Source organism: Cervus elaphus, chromosome 16 (genome assembly GCF_910594005.1).
Source record: "Cervus elaphus chromosome 16, mCerEla1.1, whole genome shotgun sequence".
Lineage (NCBI taxonomy): Eukaryota > Metazoa > Chordata > Mammalia > Artiodactyla > Cervidae > Cervus > Cervus elaphus.
This window is the reverse complement of record NC_057830.1, coordinates 20387453-20411498: the sequence shown is the minus strand read 5'-3', so window position 1 is coordinate 20411498 and position 24046 is coordinate 20387453. Positions and strand designations below refer to the sequence as shown.

General features: G+C 42.3%; 1 protein-coding gene across 1 annotated transcript; it reads right to left on the bottom strand.

Annotated features, from left to right (window-relative positions):
• Nucleotides 1-8230: 8230 nt before the first annotated feature.
• ALDOB (aldolase, fructose-bisphosphate B) lies at nt 8231-22117 on the bottom strand. Its single transcript, XM_043927415.1, has 9 exons — nt 21971-22117; nt 17080-17201; nt 16028-16239; nt 14945-14999; nt 13870-14030; nt 12888-12971; nt 11830-12004; nt 11211-11410; nt 8231-8764 (listed from the first exon to the last, which is right to left on the bottom strand). The coding sequence occupies exons 2-9, from the start codon at nt 17189-17191 to the stop codon at nt 8669-8671; spliced, it is 1095 nt and encodes a 364-aa protein (XP_043783350.1). The 5' UTR covers nt 17192-17201; nt 21971-22117; the 3' UTR covers nt 8231-8668.
• Nucleotides 22118-24046: the final 1929 nt, after the last annotated feature.

The following is a 24046-nucleotide window of genomic DNA, read 5'->3' as shown; positions in this document are numbered from 1 at the left end:
CTGGTACTCCACTTAAGAAATATTATGGATACCCCAGATTCTTGTGTACCTTTTCAAATATACACACAACACATCTTGTGGTGCCTTCATTTTAACTCGAGGCGATGTGGAAATGAATAGGAGAGAAAAGACGGGTTCTTGACCTTTCTTACATCTGGGGATCTTAACCTCAGAAAATTGCACAAAGTAAGGGTTTAAGGGCCTGTTGTTTCCATGTTAATTTCAAGAGTCTCCTAAGAGTAGTACTGTTGAGACATTGTGGTGTCTTGAAGACCGGACGAAAAGAAGGATATGAACTTTAGAATGTAGAGTAAAACTTGATTGCTAGTTGATTGAGAAAGGCTGAAGAAGAGTAAAGATGCAAGGTGGGTTTGGGTGGTTGGTACTCAATCATGAGGGTGGGGGAGGAGGAAGGTCACCTGGTGTAGAATGAAGAGGTTAATTACCAAAGTTTTTGAGCATGTAATGTTCGGTCTATCTGTGAGAGATGTCTAAAGATAATTGGAGATGTGGATATGGTGCATAGGGAAGATCTGGATTAGAATTTGATTTAGGAATTCACCAGTGCTTAGACACAGAAATGAGTTAAGATTTAAGGAGAAAATAAGAAATCCAGAGTGGAATCATGAAGTCCAGCCTTGTTTAGTGAGTGGGAAAGAGTCAAAGGAGACTGAGAAACAGCCAGAAGCGTGGAAAACCCAGAGTGTGCATGCTCGGTCACTTCAGTCGTGTCCAACTCTTTGCAACCCTATGGCCCATAGCCTGCCAGGCTCCTCTGTCCATGGGGTTCTCCAAGCAAGAATACTGGGGTGGGTTGCTATGCTCTCCTCCAGGGAATCCCCAATCCCAGGATCAAACCCAAGTCTCATACCTTCTGCATTGGCAGGTGGGTTCTTGACCACTAGCACCACCTGGGAGACCCAGTATATAGTGATAATTGGTACGGGGAAGTGACCTGGAAGAGTGGTGCAGAGATGTCAAAGAAGGGTTGAAGGGTGTCCTTTAGATTGGATAATTAGAAAGTCGGTAATGAGTTCTGTAAGAGCAGCTTCTGAAATAGAGAAGAGCCAGTTTTCAGGGGCTTAAATAGTGTCTGAAGAGTACATCAATTCTCAAATGCTGTAAATTCATGGTGAAAAGGTAACTTCTACATTCCAATGGTAAAACAAGGACAATATAATGTCTTTGTAAAAAAGCTAAATTGATTCAAGACTTTAACCTTATTCTGAAATAATGCCCCCTTTTAAAAAAGTCCTTTCATGAAATAATAGTAATTTTGGTCTGTGACTATATGTCTTTACTTAAAGAAAAATGACAACCCTTTTTTGATTATTATTAATTTTACTGGTCTGAAAATTGAATTATTGGATAAACAAAGATGAATTTTAGCACTAATGGAAGGATTTACTATGGCAGCTTTCTTCCTCCCAATTGGGAGAAAAGGAAAGAGTACAGATTTAGTGTCTGGCTGAGGGAAGAGAGGGCTTCTCTGGTGGCTCAGCTGGTAAAGAATCTGCCTGCAATGCAGGAGACCTGGGTTCAATCCCTGGGTTGGGAAGATCTGGAGAAAGGAATGGCTACCCACCCCAGTATTCTGGCCTAGAGAATTCCATGGACTGTATATAGTCCATGGGGTCGCAAAGAGTTGGACACCACTGAGCAGCTTTCACTTTGAGGGAAGAGAAAGAAATGGAATACACTTGAGATGACCCATTTTCCAAAAATAGTCAAATTCATGAGAGGGAAGGAAGAGGGGTGACTACCATGAGGAGTAGGGAAACTTGTCAATAGTGAAAGTTTTGAGTAGTCATTAGCGACAATGGGAAAGAACCAATCAAAAACTTGGAGAGGGCTTTTGGAGTTTTGTTTAGGGCCCAGCTGAAGTAAAAGGCGGAACTTTTAATGTGTGTGCTCAGTCACTCAGTCTTGTCCAATTCTGCGGCCCCATGGACTCTAGTCCTACAGGCTCCTCTGTCCCTGGAGTTTTCCAGGCTAGGATACTGGAGCAGATTGCCATTTCCTACTCCAGGGACTCTTCCCAACCCAGGGACTGAACCCACGTCTCTTTTTTTTTTTTTTTTTTTTTTTAGTTGGAGGCTAATTACTTCACAACATTTCAATGGGTTTTGCCATACATTGATATGAATCAGCCATAGATTTACACGTATTCCCCATCCCGATCCCCCCTCCCACCTCCCTCTCCACCCGATTCCTCTGGGTCTTCCCAGTGCACCAGGCCCGAGCACTTGTCTCATGCATCCCACCTGGGCTGGTGATCTGTTTCACCATAGATAGTATACATGCTGTTCTTTTGAAATATCCCACCCTCACATTCTCCCACAGAGTTCAAAAGTCTGTTCTGTATTTCTGTGTCTCTTTTTCTGTTTTGCATATAGGGTTATCGTTACCATCTTTCTAAATTCCATATATATGTGTTAGTATACTGTATTGGTCTTTACCTTTCTGGCTTACTTCACTCTGTATAATGGGCTCCAGTTTCATCCATCTCATTAGGACTGGTTCAAATGAATTCTTTTTAATGGCTGAGTAATATTCCATGGTGTATATGTACCACAGCTTCCTTATCCATTCATCTGCTGATGGGCATCTAGGTTGCTTCCATGTCCTGGCTATTATAAACAGTGCTGCGATGAACATTGGGGTGCACATGTCTCTTTCAGATCTGGTTTCCTCGGTGTGTATGCCCAGAAGTGGGATTGCTGGGTCATATGGCAGTTCTATTTCCAGTTTTTTAAGAAATCTCCACACTGTTTTCCATAGCGGCTGTACTAGTTTGCATTCCCACCAACAGTGTAAGAGGGTTCCCTTTTCTCCACACCCTCTCCAGCATTTATTGCTTGTAGACTTTTGGATAGCAGCCATCCTGACTGGCGTGTAATGGTACCTCATTGTGGTTTTGATTTGCATTTCTCTAATAATGAGTGATGTTGAGCATCTTTTCATGTGTTTGTTAACCATCTGTATGTCTTCCTTGGAGAAATGTCTGTTTAGTTCTTTGGCCCATTTTTTGATTGGGTCATTTATTTTTCTGGAATTGAGCTGCAGGAGTTGCTTGTATATTTTTGAGATTAATCCTTTGTCTGTTTCTTCATTTGCTATTGTTTTCTCCCAATCTGAGGGCTGTCTTTTCACCTTACTTATAGTTTCCTTTGTAGTGCAAAAGCTTTTAAGTTTCATTAGGTCCCATTTGTTTATTTTTGCTTTTATTTCCAATATTCTGGGAGGTGGGTCATAGAGGATCTTGCTGTGATTTATGGACACCTTATCTTTGACAAAGGAGGCAAGGATATACAATGGAAAAAAGACAACCTCTTTAACAAGTGATGCTGGGAAAACTGGTCAACCACTTGTAAAAGAATGAAACTGGAACACTTTCTAACACCATACACAAAAATAAACTCAAAATGGATTAAAGATCTAAATGTAAGACCAGAAACTATAAAACTCCTAGAGGAGAACATAGGCAAAACACTCTCAGACATGAACCCACGTCTCTTGTGTCTCCTGCAATGGCTTTCATGACATTACTCAGATTCCTTGTGGGAATTAACACATGGAACAGTCAGAAAATTAGGGTTAAAGCAGATGAAGCAAAATATTAGATGTTTTGGGGTTCTCCAGAGAAAAAGAACCAATAAACCCATAGGACAGAGAGATAAGGGCTTCCCTGGTGACTAAGCAATAAAGAATCTAGCTGCAATGCAGAAGGTGTGGAGATGCAGGTTCAAACCCTGGGTCAGGAAGATCCCCTGGAGAAGGAAATGGCAACCTACTCCAGTATTTTTGCCTGGGAAATTCCATGGAGAGAGGAGCCTAGCGGGCTACAGTTCATGGGGTTGCAAAGAGTCAGACACAGCTGAGCAACTAAACAACAACAGAATGATAGATTATAGGAATTGGGCTCCCAGGTGGTACAGTGGTAAAGAATCCGCCTGCCAATGCAGGAGATGCAAGATACGCAGCTTCAATCCCTGGGTTGGGAAGATCCCCTGGAGTAGGAAATACAGTATAAAAACTAATTTTCAGCAATACTCTTGTATTATGTTGTTCCCTGATCAAAGATTACTCACAGGTCCCCATTTCTCATTAGTTTAAGGCAAAACTTTTCCTAATATCCCTGCCCAGTCTGCCCTCCCACCCCACTGTGCCGCTCCCCTTGGCCTCACCATTTTAATCTAATTTCTCACCATTTTAATCTAATTTCCCACAACTTCCTCAAAATAAACAATCTGTACTCTAATCAGGACACAGTTAATTCATCTTCACCGCCTTTACCATTCTTTAAGAGCCAACTGACAGAGAAAAAATAAAATATTTATTCACGACTTATAATATGGCACTTTACAAAAAATATTGCTAATCTAACAGCAAACCTGTTTTTACAGATGGGAAAACTGAGACTCAAGATCCAAAGATCATACAACTAGCAATAAACTGTCTGCAATTCATACCACCTCTTTTTATTTCAGCACCTTACCTATACCAGTGTAATTTAGCACATGATTGTATACCATTTTGTTTCCTAACTGTATCCTTGCCTTCCTCATTTCAGTGGTAAGCACACAAGGACAATATAGTATTTTTCCAGCACCAAGCATGCAGTAGTGCTAAATGAATACTTGCTGACTGATTTTATATATGTCCACATATAGTGACACCCAGTACTGAGTGTTAGACTATTTCAGGAGCCTTAGGACAGAGTATGTTACAGCCAGAAAACCATATTCGAGTGATGAAAATAGAGCTGTAACTGACTGTTGAGCTTTGCTGTTACTCCTGTCTCTTAATTTATCTTCTGTAGAAAATATGCTCAGAGAATTTGTAGCATTACATGAGCCCTCGGGCATGGAAAGTTCATCTGTTATTCTAGAAGTATGGCAGATATTGTTCTAAAAAACAGGCTCACAACTCTTTATCTGAGAGCTTTGAGAACACATATGTTTCACAAATCAGATTTTTTATATATTAGAGAGCAAATATATGTTTATGCTATATATTTCATCATCCCCTCTACAGGGTCCCAGTCAGCACCTATCATCAGACACATCTCTGCTTCCCATCAAGTGGAATCAAGATCACATTCTTGAGTTAGGGTTTGCCACCAAATAATTTACTGCAAACTTCTGGGAAAATTTTTGGTTTTTAAAGCTTTTTAGATTTCACAGTTGTGGATAAGAGATTCTGAATGTGTCATTGAGATGTACTGACTCATTTAATCTCTCAATAATTTGTGATACTGTTATTTTGGAGAGGAAGAAACTGAACCACAGAAAGGTTGTATAAGGTTTCCCAGGTCACATGACTAGGAAGCACAGAGCCAGCGCTGGAACCTAGACTGTCGGACTCCAGAACCTGTGCTTCCCTGTGAGTACTGCCTTCCCAGAGGACTTTGCAAATCACACCAGCCTAAGTCTCACTACAGGTTATGTGACCTTGAACAATTCCCTAGCACACTGGATGACAGTTTCCTCCACTGTTGCTGTGAATGAAATGTCAACGTCAGCTGGAGACTCTCATCCCAGCACAGCTAGACCATATGGTCTTGAAGTCCCATTCCTGATTTGCCCAAAGCCTGCTCCAAGATTTCTGCAAGTTTCTAGAAGCATATATTCTCACTGTTACAGTTGGCTTCTGCTAAATCAGTTCACATTATGAATCATCTCAGCATCTTGGTTTTGTAAAGGATGATGTGGACTCAAAGGTGAAACTCAGCCCTTCCTCTCAAGAAGACAAATATGTTTAGATTGGTTGATATTTCTCTCCTTCTCAAAAGTCTTTTAGACCTCCCCACAATTCCACATTGCCCTGGCTTCTCCCTGCCTTCTCTTTCCCCTCTCTCATTTCCCTACCTCTTCCCTCCCTTCTATCCCTCTTCCTTTTCACAGCAAAACCAAATTCCTTTTTATTATTCCTTTCAGCATTCAGTAATTATTTTGTGGCCTGAGCTTTTGCTATTTATGCCTTCGAAGTCTCATCTCCTCCCAGTGAATTATTCAAATATTTCCTCATACAAAGGCAGTTCCTTTTCTGAGAGTGCCTTTGCTTTTGCCATCCTGTGATGTCCAAACTAAATGTCACCTCCTCCCTTTCTGCACCCAGCCATATTGATAGACTCTCCTCCCCACTTCCCAACCCACAGTCAGTGGCATTTGTGTTTCTGGCTTAGCTACTCAAATTTAATTGCTTGGTATGCAAATATCATAGCTACTCTAAAGCTGAAACTTCTCTTACTTTCAGTGCCTAGTATCAGGTTTTATTTTTAGTAGACTTTCAGTAACTCCTAGAATAAATCTGACAGTGTACCAAAAACTAGGACACAACTAATACATTCACTCAGTGACCACACAGTTAATAGGAACTGAAGTTTGTAACACTTGTCTTCATATTACTGTGAGTGAAGGAAACTACTGGGGCTGAGATTTCAAAGACAACTGTAAATTGTCTGTAAATAAATCAGATAGCCAGGGGAAATTCATTATATAAATCCTCACCCACAGTGAAAGGTAATTCAGCCTTGACCAAAAGACATAAATAGCTCAACCTTGATTATAAATTTATACCTAACCATAAATGGGAATCTGAGAGGTTTCTTTACAACTTAGGGTCAGTGATGCTGAATAAATGAAAATGTTAGTCACTCAGTCATGTTTGACTCTTTGCAGTCCCATGGACTGTCGCCTGCCAAGCTCCTCTGTCCTGGCAAGAACACTGGAGTGGGTAGTGACTTCCTTCTCCAGTGGATCTTTCCAACACCAGGATCAAACCATGTCTCCTGCATTGCAAGCAGATTCTTTACTGTCTGAGCCACTAGAGAAGCTGAATAAGCTCTAGATAAAAAATTTCTGGCAGGGAAGCTTTGTCACATCAAGTGTTACCAGCATTTAGGACAGTTTAGCATATCAACTACTTGCTGATTGAGTAGATGAATGCAAAAAGAAATCTAAAAGATCTATAGTGCTGGTGGCAGAGGTACTGAACACAGCCTGCTGCCCTGCCCTTACCTTCCTCCCTGACCGTGTGTCCATTACAGGAGAGAAAGACCTAAATTCTAATCTCTCAGCTTTACCCTAAGCACCTAAATATATGACTGTCTCAAGCAATTTAATTTCTCTAGACTCGGTTTTATCATCTGTAAAATGAGCGCCTTGGATTAAATAACCTCTAAGTAGGTTTGAATTGTTTATATGAACATATTAGTAGTTGTTTTTAGAAAAGTAATACAGCCACATGGAAAGAAACACTCAAACGCTGTAGAAGTACGTAAGTAAACATCATCCCTGTGTCCCATTCCCAAGTCTTTTTCCTCAGAAGTCCCTTTGAATTAATTCTGTCTTATTCCTCTAAATCATATGTTTATGCCTCTACTTCCTAATTTATCCACTCTAAGTAATATTTGGCAAACTTTGTCTTCAAGACAAAGAATTTAATTTACCACCTTCTTCTATATTTTTGTTATAGGTAGGAATATTTTAATGATTAAATCCATTTCTCTTGTTATTTTAATAGACTTACAGCACTTTCTTTTTTTTTTCAAAGCATTACTTCTTAATCCATCAATTTCAAGTAGTAGCCTGACTCCCCATTAAATAAATTACTGTTTTCTTTGCTTTCCTCCATGTCTTCTCCCCCTTGAATTTCTCAGCTCCTTTCAGTTAAAACATTACTTTTTTTCACCAAAATCATTACTTTTATATTGTCCAAAGTTATAATTAAATTCTCTCTTGTAACTATGGTTGTCTTTAATGCTTTTATAGGTTAATTCTGAAAATCAGATGCCAATAAGCATAATTATGCAAATATTACTTCCTGCAAAACTACGTGGTATGCTTGGACGTGCAGAGGAAATGCAGTCCTGTGTCACCAAACCTGTGCCACTTGATGAGGAGTGTTCCAAGCCATCAACGTCACATGATTGCTTTATTACACTCCATATGTTGTCTGGAACCATTTTACAATGTAGCTTGCTTCACATTATGAATAGCCTTCATTTCTAAATACCCTCAAACTTGAAATCTAGCTTGATAGTTCTCAAACTTGGCTGGAGCGTGGCCTGAGCATCCTGGGTGTTTTAATTTTGCCAGGTTAGTCCAACGGGTAACCAACATTGAGGATCCTGACGCTAATGGCAGTCAGGTCTGTAGAGTCAAAGGTAATGAAATGTATCAAGTCCTTTGGAAGCAAGAGCACAAAGTAAAACCTGATACAAAGGGAAGGTTTGTAGAACATTTTATTTCTTTGTTTGGTTGCAGCTGTCTCCTTCTTAACCCACCACTGCTAAGACTGTTTAATAAGATGCACGTCTCTGCACTCGGCTTGGGAGGTGTTTCATTTGGTGATCTGGATGGAGAGCTGGTTCTGCTTTAAAGTCTGTTCTTTTCTGAGATAGACACTTTGGGGTGTGGGGAACTAGAAGCGTTATAAGGAAACCACTGGGTGAGATTTCATCAGATCCCTAATATTCAGACTTATGTTTCCATAACTGATTTTTTTCCACATGTGTCTAAGAATTTAACATGTGTTGTATTTCCAGTAGTTTCTAACCTAATTTCATCTGATTTCCAGGGTCAGTCGGAAAGTCGTCGTTTTCCTTTCAGCCCTCCTACCAAGACACCTAGAGCGCCAGAGCCAAGCTGGTGAGCCTCGGGTTCTAGTAGGTATAGCTGGCAGTGAAGAGCGACTGGGTGGAAGCGGAGCCAGAAGAACCCGTGTGAACATACTGTCCTTTGGCTGCCTGGCTGTTAGCCTAAAACACAAGTGTGAGAGAGGAGACCGAGTTAGAGCAAGCTGAGCTTGACCCTCCTTGCTTCTCATTTGAAACCAGATACACCTTCATGTAGATTTTTCTTCCATGCAGTGGTTTTGCTAAATATTGCTGCTGATACCATTCCTTTTCTTTTATGCTGATACCTTACTTCCTTCTTAAAATCCCAGTTTTCTGAGTATTTCGCAGGCAAGCCTGAACTCTGTGTAACTAAGAAGGTTTCTTTGTAGTACCAGCAATACTGCAACAACCGTCCTAGAAATTAAAGCTGAGAAACTTCTCACTCGTACAGTGATAAGGAAATGGAAATCTCAGTTTCAATTTGGGAACCTTGGAATAGTTGTTGAGTAGTCTGCTAGGAAACTGACCAGACATATTGCCAAACATCAGGCAAGTGTAGCTGAAGCTTCACTATAGCAAAAAGAAAAAAAAAATGTTTTAATAAGTTTTACATTTTCTACATGTATTTGTCCATAAGAATACATAATTTTTATGTAGTTGTTATTGTAATATCATTGGATACCCTGTGTAAATTCCAATTAAAGTTGACTTCAGAATTATGAAACCTGTCATAACACTCAAATGCCACTTAACAGCACCTGTCTTCAAGTCACTGTTGCCACTTTCTGATCTCTCCAGGACTTATTTCTACATCTACAATGGTTTTTGAAGTTAGGTTTCATGGGCCTAATTAAGCACTTGTTAGAAATGGAAACTCTCCAGCTTGACCCCAGACCTTCTGAATCAGAAACTCAGTGGCTGGGTCCAGCCACCTGCATTTTAACACACCCTTCAGGTGATTTGGATGCATGCTCAAGCTTGAGAACCACTGTTCTAGATGACAAGCTTAGCATCCCTTCTTTTGTGTGGATAACCCTTACTTGCATAATCCCTTCATCATATTTGTTGTATCTTCCCACCTCATCAGCCACACACCAGCAGAGTCACACCCATCATCATCAAAAGGTAAAGCTGCTGCTGCTGCTGCTAAGTTGCTTCAGTTGTGTCCGACTCTGTGCGACCCCATAGACCGCAGCCCACCAGGCTCCCCATCCCTGGGATTCTCCGGGCAAGAACACTGGAGTGGGTAGAAGGTAAAGCACCACCTCTAAAACCTCACACCTCTCTTCCACCTCTGAGATGATGTTTTTAGCTTCTCTGTAGCCTTCCTTTCCTTAGTGCCTTATCATCAAACTTTTGGCTACGCCTGATTCTTTGCCCAGGCTCCCCTCTCATCATCAGCAGCAAGCTGGATAAGGCTATCACTCAAATTTGTCCCATCTCCCTGTTAAACTCTGATTCTTCAACCCTGTTCTTTCCCATTTAGCCTCATCTGAATCATCCTACATGCTTAAGAGAGCTGTCAGGAACATTCGGGATCTAATTTAATGTACCAAACAAATTCATTTCAACTGCATCTTGCTTGATGCTTGGCCATAACCTCTGGTCAATTTCCTAGCAACCACTTCAACAACTATTCCAAGTTCCCCACTGTGAAGACTGAAATCTCCACTCCCTTATCATGCTCAACAGATGCTCTCACCTGTAATCAGTGATCAACCACTGCATCTCTCCACCTCTACAGACTTGATTCCAAACTCATTCTGTTTCTTTTTTGCTATCTCTTCCCTCCTTTCTAAAACCAGCTCTGCCACCTGTATTTAACATTTTGTCTCATGTAGCACTGTTTCCTCTAAGTCTCTGTCCTTTCCTGATCTTTAATCTCTCCTCTGGATCCTTCCGCTTTAAACATGCCAAGCTCTTTCCTATTTGGCTAAATTCTAAATCCCCTGAAGGCACTGGCTGTGTCTGCTTTGTTCACCCCAATCCTTGGTTCATAGATACTCAAAAAGGAATGTTAGTAGTTGAATAAGACCCTTCTTTGTCCCCGTTGTTCCTGATAAACTTTCTGTGCCTTTTCCTGACAAGCATCTTGAATGGGTACCTTTTCTTTATTAAACCCATTTTGTTGAGGGTCATTGATATGCCCTTCAATGCCAGTATCTCCAAAGTCTTTTCCCACCTTTATTTTTAACCTCTTTGTAGGGTGCTGTTATTGACCCTTTGAAACTTCATTCTGTTTGTTCCTAGAATCCTTAGTTCATCTTAATATATATTATCTGCTTGTCTTGGTGGCTTCTCCTCTTCATCTTCCCAAAATGAAAGGTATCCCATGTTATTCCTTGGCCCTCTCATTGTCCCTCTAAAGTGTCTCTGTGGAAATTGTCCTTCGATCTTCTAACATCAATTATACTCCCAGTGTGGAGAGTTCAAAACTCTCTCCAGCCTTGACTTTCCTACTAACCTCTAATGCCACAATTTCAAATGCCTGGTAGACACTCTCTGGAGTCCATCATGGCCTGAAGAAAGCAATGAGAGCCAGGTCCCAAGTATCCACTTGATTAGTACATAAGAAGAAGAGTCTTACCAGGGCCCGCTTCATAAAGGCCTCCTGCGTTGCCTTCTTGTTTTCAGCCTTGCCACCCCATGCAGCCAGTGCACTGGCCTGCAGGGCCCGTCCGTAAGAGAAACTTAGCTTCCAGGGCTTTGGTAGAGGGCAGAGGTTGATAGCATTGAGGTTGAGAGTAGCATCCTCTTCACTCATGCCACCAGACAAAAAGCAGATGCCTGGAAGGAGAGAAGCCATTCCACTCCACTAATCCTGGCTGTGTACCCTGCTCGAGAAAGCAAGCAAGCAAGGAGCCTAAAAGAAACGTCATGTCTCAATCTTTTCCCCACTTGATTTGCATGGGACTAGGTTGGAGAGATTAGCTTGCCTTTGCTGAGGCTAGCTGGGCTGAGGAGAGAAGGGATTTAGTAAATAAAAGGGCAGTGAAATGTCGAGGAAATCAATGGATTGTATGTATTTTGATGGACTCGGGATAGGTGGCATCATGGAGTTTGAGGGGGAAGTGTTGGCTACCTGTGAGATAGCAGAGATCTGTTTCGCGGCTGGAAGGAGAGTCCTGAAGACATGCAGATGCTTCTGGCACTCCTTCAAAGAATGAGGACTGAGACCTCAAGTTAGAGAAGAAAGAGAATCTTACCGGGAACAGCTGCAGGAACAGTACGGTGGAGAGCTGTAACCGTGGCCATTGCCACCTGCTCTGGAGTATACTTCTTGGTGCAGGCGTGTCCAGCAGTCACCATGTTGGGCTTCAACAGGGTGCCCTCCAGGTAAACGTGGTGGTCATTCAGGGCCTTGTAGACAGCAGCCAGGACCTGAAGGACACAAGATCCACACGGGGGAAACCCAGAGTCAGCCGCAGAGGCACCTGACCACGGTGCTGCTACCCTGCAGGGAAGGAGGATGACGGAATTCCCACATGTTGCTTGGCTGAAGCTTCCCTCAGGGTGATGCCCGCAACCACAGCCAAGCCAGCCTGTCCCTGCTGCCCCTCCCCTAACTGCTCACTGCATGGGCTACCGGATGGCTCTGCTTCCCAGAAGCCCCTCACTCCTTCCTTCCCATTACTCCCTTTGGTCCATTGAGTCTGCCTTGATTTAATTTGCCGGGGACATCCAAATCAGCCTCCATTCTCTATCCCCATAGAAGCTGAGTGATCATAAAAATATGAATTTTAGAGACAGGAGTGCTTTCAGAGCTCATTTCAGTCCACCTCATGTTGCAAGTGGAGAAACTGAGGACTCTCTTCCTTTCTTACAGATGTACGAATTTAGAAATTTGTATGTGTGCCATGCTTTTTGTCTGGTGGCATTCGTAGAATGTGGCGAATTTAGAAAGTCATATGTGAAAAAATCACCTTCTACTTACATTTTCTCATGGAAGCCTCATCTTATTTTTAAAATTTCTTAAACATAATGGAAATGAGGCCCCCAAAGATAATATGACTTGCCCCAGGTCCCACGACTGGGAACATGGGTGCTTAAACCCTAGTGTTGATAGTGCAGATCTTGTGCTTCTTTGCAAGGAGTTTACCATGTGTCCCCGAAGTGGAAGGTTTGATAATACCTCCTTACTTTCTCAAAACTACATAATGATTCTAACTGTAGAATACTTCACCTGTAACAGCTGATACATAACAACTGTCACTTAAAAACAGATTTTGTAACCGGCATTGGAACCTTTATGTTTAAGACTTACCTTCTCAGTAACATACTGGCAGTGTTCCATGTCATGGCTGCCATCAGGAATTACCTCCGGTTCAACAATGGGCACCAGACCATTCTAAAGAGAAAGTGGAGGGGACAGAATGAAGCTCTGCCCACTGGGATCTTTTCCTTAAGATATTTAACATTCCAACTGGTACAGGGTGAAGCCCTGATGGAGAAATATCATATAAATGACTTAAAGTCAATGAAAATAAATTTAATGGGATATGTAGTGAGCATCTGTGGTTTAGCCAAAAAAGAACAGTGAGGGGAAAAAAAGTTTTCCTGGAAATGGGGTACAGTAAATGCAAACTCTATTTCTGTATCTCATTCTAGAGACTATTCTACTACCTCAGAACCTATATGTCATCCTTTCAGGGCAGGCAAGCTTAAATCACCAGTAAAGGTGGCTCTTGTATGGGTTAATTAAGGAATTCAAGCAATGTTTTCAATTCTGATTGGGAAGCTCCAAGTGCCCACAATTCTGGTAATCCCAGCATTGTACCCACACAAGCAAATCAGACTTAAGTTGGATCCCAGAGGCATTTCGCAACAGGTTGAAAACTTTAGCATCAAGCTACCATCCTCCAACAAATTATTTGAATTGGAACCAGATCAAGGCTGTCACCCTTGAGCTAGGGATTAAGAGGATCATGTCCTTGGCCACAGTGGGGCATAGACATGCGAATGCCCTGACCTCAAGAGATGATTGCCATCAAGACTCAGCTTACAGTGCTTTGGTAGAAGGCCACACTTGATGATGTTTGCCTTTTGGATTCATAGCTGACTTATGGAACCAAATCTTACTCTACCACACCTAGTATAAATAGTAAAAAAAAAAAAAAAAAATTGCCATCAGGATATAGTGGTGAGAGAAAAGGAAGGATCATGTATGGTTACAGTAAAATTAGACAGTTGGGCTTTGAAGAAAACTCTCGCCTACTGTATTTGAGGCCAAGAGTAAGGACGAGCACCTGCTGACAGATGCTGGCATAGCGGGCCAGGGTGTTGGCGTTTTCCTGGATAGCAAGATGGGATGGACACTGGTTGTCAATCTTCAGCACAGCACGCCACTTCCCAAAGTCAGCACCATCTTTCTTATACTGAGCACAGCGTTCAGAAAGGCCATCAAGCCCTGCAAGTCATGAGAGAGAAAGGCTTCTTTGCATCCCTGACTGCTACTGATAAAGTGAAGGAGTTCCCCTTTTGCTTAGCATTCAGTCACAGAGCTTGAGGACCCAAAACATCCAGCAAAGAAATAAACATTCCAGTACCAAGTCAAAAGATCTGTGTTTAATAAATTTAATTTTGATATACATATTATATACTCTATAAGACGAGTAAAGGAAACTAATATTTTAGTACTTACTGTGTTCCAAGGCATGATTTGAAATATTTTGCACATCTTATTTCATTTAATAATCATAACAACTCTAATAGTTGTTATACTATTACAACCTAATAGCCATATAACTCATAGTTGTATATTCATTTTACAGATTCAAAAACTGAGGCTCTGAGAGGTAAGGTAACTTCAAGTTTGAATAGCTAAAGAGAGACAAGGCAGAGATTTAGTCTGCTTAGCTAACCCAATGCTATGGTCTATACCTATCTCGGGCAGTAATAAACCTTGCAAAATTATCTAGTGAGTGATGGAAGCAGCATCCAGACCCAAGTGTGTCTGATCCCATAGCTTGGGATCTTTCCTCTTTACTGATGCTAGATTTTTCTAAAATAATATTCCCAAGTATAAAGTATCTTCTCTGTCCAGGGCACTGTGATAAGCATTTTATGTGCAGTGTCTACTTTAATCCCCACAACTATTCTGCAAAGTAGATATTGCTATCCGACTTTAATGGAGACTCAGAATATTTAAGTGACTAGCCTGAGGGCATACAGTTATTAAGTAGAGTAGCTAGGGCTGAAGAACAGGTGTGTGGCTCTAAAACTTGTGTGACATTCACAGTTTGCTTCCCCCCATCACTTCTTCGCTTGTCTTCATTTCTGGTATATACTGGTATGATTCATATCAGTGGGCAAAATCCTCACCTTGAACGGTGGTTTCTTTGTTTGTTCCTGCAAGCGGAGCAACTCCTTGGTCTAACTGTGAATATAAATAATTAACAATTAGCAGGTGTCAGGTGTCCCTGGAAAATACAAGCAGAGCCCCTGGTGCTAAATAGTAGTTCTCTTCTTTCACAAACCAAGGAGTTGAATTAGGAAGGTACGTTAGTCATTGAGGGGACACCGTTCAGCCCACAGTAGAAGTGAAGTGATCTGGAAAGAACGGTTAAGAGTATCAACCCTAAGAGGATGGAAAGTATGGGAAGCACAGGCCTGGAGCTTGAGGAGCAAGAAGTAATCTGATAGCACCTGAGATGAAGCGGTGCCTGTATAAGAGCCACTTCCTTTAAATGATTCATTCATTTACTCAAGAGACATTTATCGAGCACTGCACATATCAAGCCCTATGCTATTACAGGAGCTGAGAGGAATAGGGATGCAGCCTCCACTGTCAACATAACAGAGGCTAAGGGCGTGAGCCCAAGAGGCAGCAGTCTGGGTTTGAACTGGCTCCAATTTTGCCTTGCTGTGGACAAATTATACTACTCCCTGTAATTCTGTTTTCTTGCCTCATCTATAAAATAAGGATAACAATTGAGTCTATCTCTAGAGGTTGTGAGGAGGAGTAAATGAGCTTCTGGGGTTGTAAGCACTCAACAAATACGAATGATCACTCTCGAGAAGTTCATGACGTTTTGGAAGACCTAGTTACAGTAGAACAGTAAGTGTTTTAGTGGCAATAACTATCATGAACTAAATAATAATGGTGTGATAGGCACTGTTTTACAAGCTCACTTTTTTATAAGAACTTTGTGAGGAAGGTACTATTATTCCCATTTTAGAAATGAGAAAGTGGAGACACAAAGAGATTAAGTTCTTTGTAGGAAAATGGTTGAAAGAAGAAGGTACTGGAAAGGTCTAGAAGAGGATTTGTTTCTCAGTGGGATGGTGAGGATGGGAAGGAGTGAGAAGAGCAATTAGATGATGAGAGTGCTCCTCATGTTGGCCCTGTCCCAGCCTCTGTGTTGTGAGTGTGGCTGAGGTGAGATGGGAGCGAGATATATTCACCTTGATTCCCACCACGATCCCTTTTTCCTTGAGGATGTCTCTGAACAGCTTTCCCTGGCCGTCCTTCTGGTAGAGGGTCTCATGGAAGAGGATAACACCCCCAATGCTCTGGCTGACGGAGCCGTCCACAGTGAAGAGGAGTTCGCGGAACTGCCGGCGGTTCTCCTCCGTGTTCTCCACCTTGATCCTTTGCAGGCGGTTCCCCATGGTGCCTACATGGGCAGGTGAAGGCAGCATAAGGAGCAGGCTGGTACTTCCCTGCCAAACCCCTCCATACCAACCACTGATCCCCACCAGGATGGGCAGCAATGCTCTTTTTTATTCAGATCTTCAGAGCTCCTGACAATCTCATGGACAGAGGAACCTGGTGGACTGCAGTCTATGGGGTCCCAAAGAGTTGGGCATGACTGAGTGACTCAGAGCTCCTCTTTCTTTTTTTGTCTCCCCAGGAAAAGACTTAGCTGCTGTCGTGATGCCGGTGAGGAAGCACATGTGCTGGGCGTGTCACCAAGGTATATGCCACCACTGGGTACAAATAGGGCTGCAAGGCCCTCAGGCCTCTTTAGCTCCCCTGGTCCAGCCCTGATCTGACCAGATGTATAGACAGTGGAAGGAGGGGTTAGGCAGGCTCTTGACTCCTCTGACTCCTGTCATTTTATCGGGGGGCCATCGAGGCCCTCCCTTGTGCCATCCGGAGCTGCTCTCAGCCACAAGCTCTGCCCCATTCCTGATGCTGACACTTGGCTGCTCTCACCGCCTATCCTTGGCTGGCTTTACCCTGACTTCTCATTAGCGGCAGAGGCCTCATCCTGCTTACTGAGTCCCTAGCCTTGCTACAGCTTGGGTGTAGGACTTGAGCCTGTTCACTTGGTTTTCAGAAATCTGCCTTCTGGAATGACAAGCACAAAGGTCTGTGCTTACTGAGTCTTCTGTTCCCCCTCCTGTGTACATAAACCTTTACCTCCTCTGAGAGGAGAGAGCATGTGATCAAGTTGCCTTTGCTAAGTGGAGAATCAGGGGTATGTTTGTAGTGTGATGTTTCCTACACTCACCTACGGACTCATCTGCAGCCAGGATCCCCTTCCCGTTGGCAACAATGCGCCGGGCAGTTTCTGAGAGTGCCTTCTTCTGTTCTGAAGTGAGGGCTGGAAACTGGTGGGCCATGGTGACAGGTCTGGAAAAGAGTGTAGGAGAGTTAGTTGTGAATAGAACTGTGGGTCTTTCACATGGATTCACGCCCAAGACAGCAGGTGTGCAGAAAAGCCCCATAGGCCCCTCTGACATTTCTGGCCCATTTCTACAACTGGCTAAACAAATAAGGTCTGTTCTGTTTTGAAGCCTAAGTAGTTGCAAGTAGCCATAATGGATGAAGGTGGGATGCCAAATGTCAGGGTGATCCTAAACAGAAAGTCTTTCAGGAAATCGCTGGGATGACTGATCTTAAAACTCAACCAACTAATGAATGAGTGATCTGCTCAAATCTGACAAACAGGGGTCATGGCAGTAACTGACTGTCTCTCTATTCTCTGGATTCCTGGTGCCATCAGGGGCCCTGGCTGACTTTGAGGCCAGGATAGTGAAGCTTTCTGCCTCTGTGGCCATTCCTCATACTCTGTTCCCCTGCAGTCCCACCAGAGTATTGTCTAGGCAGCAAGCTTGAGAGGAGAAACTGCCATTTGGCCTTGAATTTAACCTCCCTTCAGCTTTGGGACATAGAGGGTGGAGTGCGTCCCTTTTTTCTTATCTTCAGCCACCTGTGAGACTATCTAGGGCAGACAGGGAGGATTTTTCCTAACCTCTGGGCTGGATGTTCCTATTAGCTCCAAGGATGCAAACGTCATGTGATGATTCCTGCTGCAGTAATTCTCAGCTTCACTGCTTTGGCAAGGACAGACTCTGGCTCAAAAATCCCCTACCCAAGCAACTTCTCAGTAGTGGTCATCTGAAGGGGATCATTGCTCCTATTTGCTGCCACTTAGGGCTAGTCTTGAAAATGCAAACTCACAGGATTCTCACAGGATTCACCACATTAGAATAGGTTGGATTATCAAAGAAAAAAATGGTAGTGAAGATTACCCTGTGGTCTTCTCCTTTCCCCAGTCTCCTGTCCCCTCATATACTCACACACAGGGTAGATGCCCTGTGCTTTCTGCTTCCTGGAAACTAACGGACCCCTCAGTTCTCATTCCATCCATTCAACAATGAGATAACAAGGACAAGTATTATCTTCATTAATTAATGAACAAGCTAAGACTCGGAGAAGCTAACTGACTTGTCCAAGGTCCCACCTAGGATGAGGCAGAGTTCCTCACCCAGTTGTCCTTCTCATAGCAAATCGATCTTGATATTTTGTGTCTGTTCAAAGCAAGCTGTCAGTATTCTGTCCCTTGATAGAGAAGTCAGTGGTTACCGAACTAATTCCTGACAAGGTATAACTGATGCCACTCGCTGTGGCTACTCTCACTTCAACACTTAACCCCAAGAATAGAACCACGATGCTGTCACTGGGGTACCAGGACAGGTTAGTGGGCAATAATCACAGAGAAGATAATTTTCCAAAGTCCTTTACATCCCAGCCACCCGAAAATAGTGTTCCCCCTGTTTATATGTTAGTTCCTAAATTGTAGTCAGGGACTGTTAGCTTTGGACCTGATCTCCAGATCTTCATGTCAGATTTAAGCCAACCTGAGGTTGGTGAATTTCAAGCCAAAGTACAAATTTTCTCTCTCAGTTTAGATTTCTCCTCTAAAGTTTTCCCCTGTCATAAAGGAGTTGAAAAATACCAAAAAATAATGTTTCCTTAATAAAACAAAAGAAAAACGTAGCCCAATAATAGCAAATACTATTTATTGCCATGCACTCTGCTAATTGCTTTACATACACTATAAAGTGCACTCCTCACAATAATCTCAAGGGGAGCCAGGCTTCCCCCTTTTCCGCACCCTCTGCCATAAAATAGATAAGGAAAGAATGTAAGACAGTTTAATTATTTGTCCAAGGACAAATAGCTAATGAGGCACATGTCGGGATGAGGAGGAATACTCCTTCTTCCACGTAAACAGTGAGACTGAAGAAAGGAACTGGCCTTTGGGTGACTCTAATGTCCTTGGTGATTCCCCCCAGAGTACCGAAAGTCCTTGAGCTATGTGTCACTAACCCCACACCACATTACCAATTCATAAATATCTGACACGTTTACGCAGAAGTAGATCAGACAGACCTGGGTTCAAGGACCAGCTCTGCCTCCTTCTCACTAGGACCATGGGCAAATCGATAACTTCTCTGAGTCTCAGCTTACTATGGGTTAAGTGGCTGTAATGTCTGTTCTGGTTGTCTCACTGCCAGATGGATCACATGTGACCTGTGAGCAACCTACTCATTGTAGTTGCTAGGATGTATTTTTGGAATCACATAATAAACATGAGGATGCTTTTTATAAGGCTTTATGAAAATGTCTGGAATCAGTATGTCTCACTTTTTTAATTAAAAAAATAATTCCCTGGGGGACTTCCATATTTCTGTTTACTACCAAGTGATTTTCTTCAGTCTGAGTGTGCTGACTCAACATGAAAAAAAAAAAAAAACAGAGAAAAGGTCAAATCGAACCAACACTGTTTATGAGAAGTTAAACTTCTACAGAGGGATTAAAGTTCTGTACCACATCAGCACAAATATTGCTTCTCTGTTAATCATAAAACAGGGTCACAGGCTAATGTTCACCCCTGGATGAGAGGAGGCCAGCTGGAAGTGGGTAATGATAGAGAATGATTTCTCTGCTTACTGAGGTCTCATGCCAACTTTTTATTTTATTTTATTTTATTTCATGCCAACTTTTTAAAAAGTGTGATAGGAAGTTGTTTACATTATATGATTAAGAAAAAATAAAAGCAAGTTTCAGAAAAGTATGCAATACATACTGTCACTCTTTTTTAAATTAAACAAAAATGGTATGCACACATACTGTTTATGGGTCTATATAAGCAGAGAATAACCACACTGAGCTTACTCCTGGGGAATGAAATAGGGTGGGGTGACTCTCATAGTTCACTTTATGGTTTTTTTTTAATGTTTTATTTCTCAGTGAATAAGTTTATATATTACATTATTTACTAAACATAATATATTAACAGGTATAAGTGAAAGTGTTACTTGCTCAGTCATGTCTGACTTTTAGTGAACCCATGGGCTGTACCTCTGTCTGTGGAATTCTTCAGGCAAGAATACTATAGTGGGTTGCCATTCCCTTCTCTAGGGGATCTTCCTGACCCAGGGATCAAACCCCAGGTCTCCTGCATTGCAGGCAGGTTCTTTACCATCTGGGCCGCCAGGGAAGCCCCATATTATCAGGTAACACATATGCAAATCTGGGAGAAGGTTGTGAGCACAAACATACATGAATAGAAGGTAACTACAGAAAACAGAGCTACAAGGGAACTCAGAGGGATCTGTATCAACCTTGCTAACTTTAGAGATGAGGAAATTCAGGCCCAGGAAGAATGTGTCTGATACCCCTTCTAAGTGGTGATGTTTTAGGACTGTAATTCACATTCTACTGGCTTATGACTTAGAATTCTTTTTCCAATCCTTCTTCAGCAGAATAACAGATGAAACCCTGTAGTATAGTTTTTTCTGCCTTCTTTAAAGAGACTCTCTGAAAATATAATAATGTGTAAAATATCAATATTTAACTCCTGGAGAATATAAGGGTGTAGAGAATTCATTTGCTTCTCCATGTACAAGGCAGGTGGATTTTCAAGAAGACATGAGGGGCTTGTTCACTGGAAGCCCAAGATTGTCAGGCACTGCATGTAGCACTTTCACATACAGATGCAGGAACATGCCCACGGCTTTGTTATGTATTTGATTCCCTGGTGACAAGTCCAGTGAGATGCACTAAAGCAGCCTGATCCCTGGTGCCTTTGAACACATGGAGAGCAGCTCAAAGAGACCCAAGTGTTGCTCTTTCCTCTAAACTGGCACCTAAACCAAACGAACCCTAGACTTACAGCAACTACACTCTGTTCCCTAACCCAGCACCTCAGATCCAGCCTGGGCCTGGATTGTCTGCAGGTGAACCTTGCTTCAAGTGATGGTGGCAGCAGATCAGGAGCCCCTGCTGGATCCACATCAGCTAATGAAACTCTAGGTACCGATAATCTCCTAGACCCAGGGATGGAACCTGGGTCTCCTGCATTGCATGCAGATTCTTTACCATCTGGAAAGCCCCAACTATTTAAAGAGAAGTTTACTTTAAAAGGCAACATATCCTCACAACATGCCTATTCTTCAGATAGTAGAACAAATGTGGCAAAATACATCAGCAGCTTTTGATTTTAAATACCTTAAGCTGTAGGACTTTCATACATTTTCTATAGTAGGAAATGTTATAGAAAGTATCCACTAAGGGAAATGTTTGACAATTCATAATCAAAGGACGACTATGCTCTGTGATGCTTGTTCCGTTTTCTCATTTGAGCCGTGGGTGTAGACGAAGGGAAAAACAAGCCAAGAGTTCATTTCTATGACAAAGAAACTTCAGTGCAAGTACTAAGAGGTGTGGGAAGAGAATGTAGAAAATGACACAGGGAGATAGATATGTAAATAAATCATTAGAATAAGCAGTTGTTATGTAGGGAGCAGAAATGAGCAGGCATTTCAAAAACTAAGTAGAATCTAACCAAATAGGACTATTCACGCTGTTTTCCCTAAGCCAAAGACTCAAAAGAGCCCTCTTAGAGGGACTGCTGGTAACTCGATCGGTCTGGATCTACTAGGATGGGTAGAGAGGAAAACAATCGTTTCAACAGATCACCACGCTTTCAGCCACGATCACACTTTTCCTGAAAACAAAAGCCAACAAATGTTCCTGTCTGTGCTTAATACTGTCACTAACCTCTGACTCCCTGGTATTCTTCAGGTAGACAAAGGAGGCTCTTTACTTACAGTTTGAGAGAGGAGAGTCCTCTTAGATCTATCAGAAGCTGTGGATGAGGCAGCAGCTGCCAAATAGGATGAACCTTTGGCAACACCCAGTTTTTATAGACTTCTCACCCAAGTTGGTTTGCTTTTTTTTTCTGTCTAACTTTTACCCTCTCCTTCCCACCTTGGCCTGGTAGAGAGGTGTTTAACCAGTAACTCTGATTGGCTCATAAACAGCCAATCCTCCTAATCATGCTCACACAACTTCTGTACTTAACAGTGTTAACACTATAAGGGCCATCTGGAGACCTCGTAGTTCTCAGTCCAGATTCTCCATGTTACAAATGAGGAAACACGGATAAAAGATGAGGAGCAGTCATGCAGCGGTAGATGACTGGGCTCTGGAGTCCACCAAGGAAAACTGGGAAGCATGTTAGCTCAGCTCCAGCACTTACTACACACATGATCTTGGTCAAGGTTATTTTCACTTCTCTGAGCCCAAATTTCCTCCTCTGTAAAGTGGGATCTGACACAAGAGCATTAAGTGAGTTTGTAAAGTGCCTGCATACAGGAGACACTCAAAGATCCTTCCCAGCCCCTCAAACCAAGCTGGGCTCCCTGTTGCTTTTAATGTTAGAACACAATGTCTCTTTACTGTAGTCTCATTCTCTCTCAACCTTTATATTTTTGTCTTTAAAGTTGGTAAAAACTAGAATAAAACTCAAAGTGATTGATGTAAGCCATCAGCTCCCCTAGTTATAGCACTGTCTGAGGACTAGTTCATTCTACAGGGGTTTTTTTTCTCTGAGCATTAAACCCAAATCTAATTCAAGAGAAAGCAAATAAAAATAATGTATGCTTCCTAAGGCAAATAATGAAAGAGGCAAAATTTGTGGGGAAAATCTAAAAATAATGCAATGACCATAATCACAGGAAAGTATAATTCTCAGAAACATTCTTCTTTGAAATAACTCATAACATAGGAGGAAAAAACCCTCAAAACCAAAGTGCTCTATGGTATACAGTACAATACTATAGTGAGTGAAATATCAAAGAAGTGAAGGGAAAAGAAGCAAAGCCCTGGGTTTAGAGTTTAGGCTCAGACAGCTTCTAAAAGTGGAAAGTGTTACACATTGAATGTGACTATTGAAGGAAACTGAAATGTTTGAAACACAGATTTGAGGCTCATTTGTCTAGGGAAGTTTGGCCAAGGCCTGTCCTAAGGATAACCGAGGGTTAAACCAGGCAAAGTTCCCATCAGCTCTCCTGACTTCACCTGCCTCCCCAAGGCACACTTTCTGGTGCTCATTCAAACACCTGGTGCTTGACTTCTCAGACTAGGATGATTGATCTGGAGACATATGAAGTTTCATCAAATTTGACTTTTGTCAAAGGAGAAAGAAATAAGAGGTGGATGGTGATGAAAGAATCGAGAATGGGGTTAGTAATAGCTGTTGGGCATCAGGGCTGGGGTGGTCAGAACTGTGACTGGAACAATTTACCCACTGAAAAATTTATGGTAGAAATAATTTTCCACAGGCTACTAGTACTAATTATCTTTGTTGTAATAATGACAACAATAATAATAGCTCTTTTTTGAAGTTTTATGATGCACTTGATTCTTTTGATGTATGATCTCTAATCTAGCACCTCTCTGAGGAAAGGTTTATTAGCCCCACTTTCTGGACAAAGAAACTCTGGCTCAGAGAGGTTAAGTAACTTGCCTTAAGTCACAGGAAAGGTACATGGAGTACCTGTCTCACTCCAAGTCAGAGAGAGCTGCTTACGTTTTGGTGACCTCAAACTGCAGAGATTCGCTCTCTCCCTCTCCACCTCCCAGCAGTTTGTAACCTTGGACATTAAATCTGCATTAATCAGGGAAGAATGACTTGCGTTTGCAGACCAAGGTGGCCCTGATCTGCTGAGCATCGCTTCACGTGAACAACAGACTGGCCAGGCATGTCGGAGGTGCATGAATTCATCTGCCCCTGAGTGGTGCCACCCACTGCTGCTCCATGGCATCAGCATTTGGCCACCTCCATGGTCTGACACGCAACTGAAGCTCAAAGTTCAGGAAAGCAAGAGTGACGCTTACTGGAT

Coding starts and splice junctions, on each gene's coding strand:
- ALDOB (XM_043927415.1), bottom strand. CDS start 17,191: ATGGCCCACCAGTTTCCAGCCCTCACTTCAGAACAGAAGAAGGCACTC. Junction 15,000..16,027: donor GGATCGTGGTGGGAATCAAG/GTGAATATATCT, acceptor TTATATTCACAG/TTAGACCAAGGAGTTGCTCC. Junction 11,411..11,829: donor TGTTCCTGCAGCTGTTCCCG/GTAAGATTCTCT, acceptor CTCTCCTTCCAG/GCATCTGCTTTTTGTCTGGT.